Source organism: Falco peregrinus, unplaced genomic scaffold (assembly GCF_023634155.1).
Source record: "Falco peregrinus isolate bFalPer1 unplaced genomic scaffold, bFalPer1.pri scaffold_27, whole genome shotgun sequence".
Lineage (NCBI taxonomy): Eukaryota > Metazoa > Chordata > Aves > Falconiformes > Falconidae > Falco > Falco peregrinus.
Window position 1 is genome coordinate 2,501 of NW_026599596.1, and position 2,500 is coordinate 5,000.

Sequence of the window (2,500 nt, forward strand, 5' to 3'; positions counted from 1 at the left end):
GGCCTGGCGCGCGCGCGCGACGGAGGGTTGGGGAGGTGTGCTGTCGTGGCAGAGGGTGCGCGCCCGAGCCTTCCCCGGCCGCTGAGCCCGCGCGCGGGTGGCGGGAGGAAGCGGCGAGCGGTGAAAGGACGACAGGCGTGGCCGGCAGGTGGTGAGCCGCGCGTGGCCAGGCGAGCGAGTGGCGGCCTTTTCCTTCGGGATCGGGGGAGGCGTCTTCCCCGACCCTTCTGGGCAACGGGGCCGGCCGCGAAAGAGAAGAGCCGTCCTCCGGGCGTTCCGGGATATAACGGTGCGCGGAGCGCAGCGGTGGCGGCTTTCCCCCATACCCGCCCCACCCCCCACCTCTTCCTTCTCTCCCCCGCACCTCGGTGCCTACGGGGGAGGGAGGGGGGGGGGGGAGCCGCGAGCGGGTGGAGGGGGTGAGCCGCGCCGTCGGTGGGCGAGGCGCGAGGCGTGTCTCCCCCCTCGCCGGGCCGCGTCCCCGCGCGAGCGGGCGGCCCCAGCCACGTGTCTCCTCTCGGGCGCAGCGCCGGGTCACTGAGGGAAACCCCGGCCCCCCGGGTAAGGAAGGACGAGGTGTTGGCGGTGGACGTCGGGCGCGCCCCCGCGGGCGGACGCTCCCCCGATGGTGGCAGCGGGGGAGGCACCGCCGCGGGGCCCTGCAGGTCGTTTCCCTCACCCCAGGGCCAGGTACCTAGCGTCCGCGTTTCTGCGCAGCCCTCCCTCGGCGAGCCCCGGGGGTCGAAGGCTGCGCGGCCGGGCGGCGGTTTAAAGACGCGGGCGGCTCGATGCGACCCCGGGGGAAGCGGTGTAGTTTTGAGCCGGCGGTGGCGCCTCCGCTGGTGGCGTGGCGGTGGTGCGGTGGCGGTGGTGTATGGTGGAAGGCCGTGCCGTGGGAGTCCGCTCCCGGAAAGGCTTCTCCCCAACCCCCTTCCTCCCCTCCCCACCCGCCGGGCGCTGCCTCGACCGACCCATACTGTGCTCGTTCCCCGCCTTCCCCCAGCGGGCAGCCGTGCCGGGGAGGTGTCCCGCTGCCGCCCCCCCTCCGCGGTCCGGTCTCGCGCGGAGAGACCGCGGCGTGTGTTAGGCCGCAAGCCGTCCTTGCTGTGTGCCCGTCTCGCGTCTAAGGGGCGTCCCCGGCGTGGGAGCGCCGTCTCCTCCGCTCGGGGGGGGGTGGCGCGTCTGCGCTGCGTCGGCGGCCGCCGTGTCGCCGTGCCTCCGTGGCCGCGCTGCGCTCCTCGGCGAGCCCTCTCTCCGCCCCGGCGAGCGCTCGGGCTTCTGCCGTCGCCCAAGGTCGGCAAGCCCCCCCGCCCAGCGGCGGTGCCGTCACCGCTCGGCCCCCCGTGTCCAATCGGTCGGCCGGAAGGTGCCCGCCGCCGGCCTCGACCGTCCCGGCCTGGACCCTGCCCGCCGCTTCCACGCCGCCCTCCTCGGCCGCGCCCGGCGGAGGTGGCGTGCCTCCCGTCGGCGGGGGTTTTTGGGGGTAAGGAGGCGTCCGGGCCTCGTTCTCCGCGTGGAGACGGGGGAGAGAGGACGGCGCCCCCCGACACCCCCACCCCCGTCCGGGGCTCGTCGCCTTCCGGCGTGGCGCGCGCCTGCTTGGGACGGGGTCGGGGCGAGAAGCCGGTGGTGTCGGCGGTTCCGGGAGGGCGGTCGCGGCTTCGCGGCTGCGAGCGCCGTCCGGCGGGCCCCGAGCCGGTGCGTCGCCGTCTCGGGCTCGGGCGGTTTTGTCGCCTCCGGAGGTGTGCGGTGTGGGGCCTGCCGAGCTGCCGGCGGGGTTGAGCCGCAGGGAAAAAGCGAGCTGCCGTAGTGCGGTGCCCGAGAGGCGCGTTGCCGCGCGTGTGCGGGCCGTCGGCGGCAGCAGCAGCCCGCCGAGTCCCGGGCGCGAGGCGGGGGCGTATGCAGGTCGGGGCGCGGTCGGGGCGCGCCGCTGCTCCTCCGTGCGTTGGCCGGGCCGAGCCCGCGCGCCTGGTCCGCCTCCGAAGCGCGCGGGGTGCGTGTGGTGGGAGCGCGCGCTCCCCGCCCCAGCCCTCGCCTTTCGGAGTTTTCTCCGTTGCCCTCCCCTTTCCCTCCTCTCCTGCGTTGTGTTGCTCGTACGGTCAGGCGAGGCGAGAGGCTTCCTTCCGTCGTCGCGCCGCATCGCCGTTGCGCGGCCCCCCCCTTTCCGCGCGGGCGGAGGGGCGGTCGGGCCCGGCGAGAGGCGGGCGCGCGTCGGTCGGGGCCCGTCGTCAGAGGACAAAGAAAAAAAGGGGGCGGCCGCTCGTCGTGGAGCGTGCCCCCCCGGTGTGTCCGTCCCGCGCGCGCGGGGCGGTGCCGAAAGAGACAACTCTTAGCGGTGGATCACTCGGCTCGTGCGTCGATGAAGAACGCAGCTAGCTGCGAGAATTAATGTGAATTGCAGGACACATTGATCATCGACACTTCGAACGCACTTGCGGCCCCGGGTTCCTCCCGGGGCTACGCCTGTCTGAGCGTCGCGTGACGATCAATCGCCGGCTCT

At 74.9% G+C, this 2,500-nt stretch overlaps 1 protein-coding gene and 1 non-coding gene across 2 annotated transcripts in view; one reads left to right on the forward strand and one right to left on the reverse strand.

The window, feature by feature from the left end:
- Positions 1 to 324, reverse strand: part of LOC129783308 (translation initiation factor IF-2-like) — a 2,454-nt gene extending 2,130 nt beyond the window's left edge. The window contains exon 1 of the mRNA XM_055793306.1: positions 1 to 324. This exon is cut by the window's left edge and continues 2,130 nt beyond it. Within this exon, the coding sequence (XP_055649281.1) occupies positions 1 to 324 (324 nt within the window).
- Positions 325 to 2,324: 2,000 nt separating this feature from the next.
- Positions 2,325 to 2,477, forward strand: LOC129783309 (5.8S ribosomal RNA). The gene has a single exon (XR_008745235.1). It is a non-coding gene; the product is annotated as a 5.8S ribosomal RNA (ribosomal RNA).
- Positions 2,478 to 2,500: the final 23 nt, after the last annotated feature.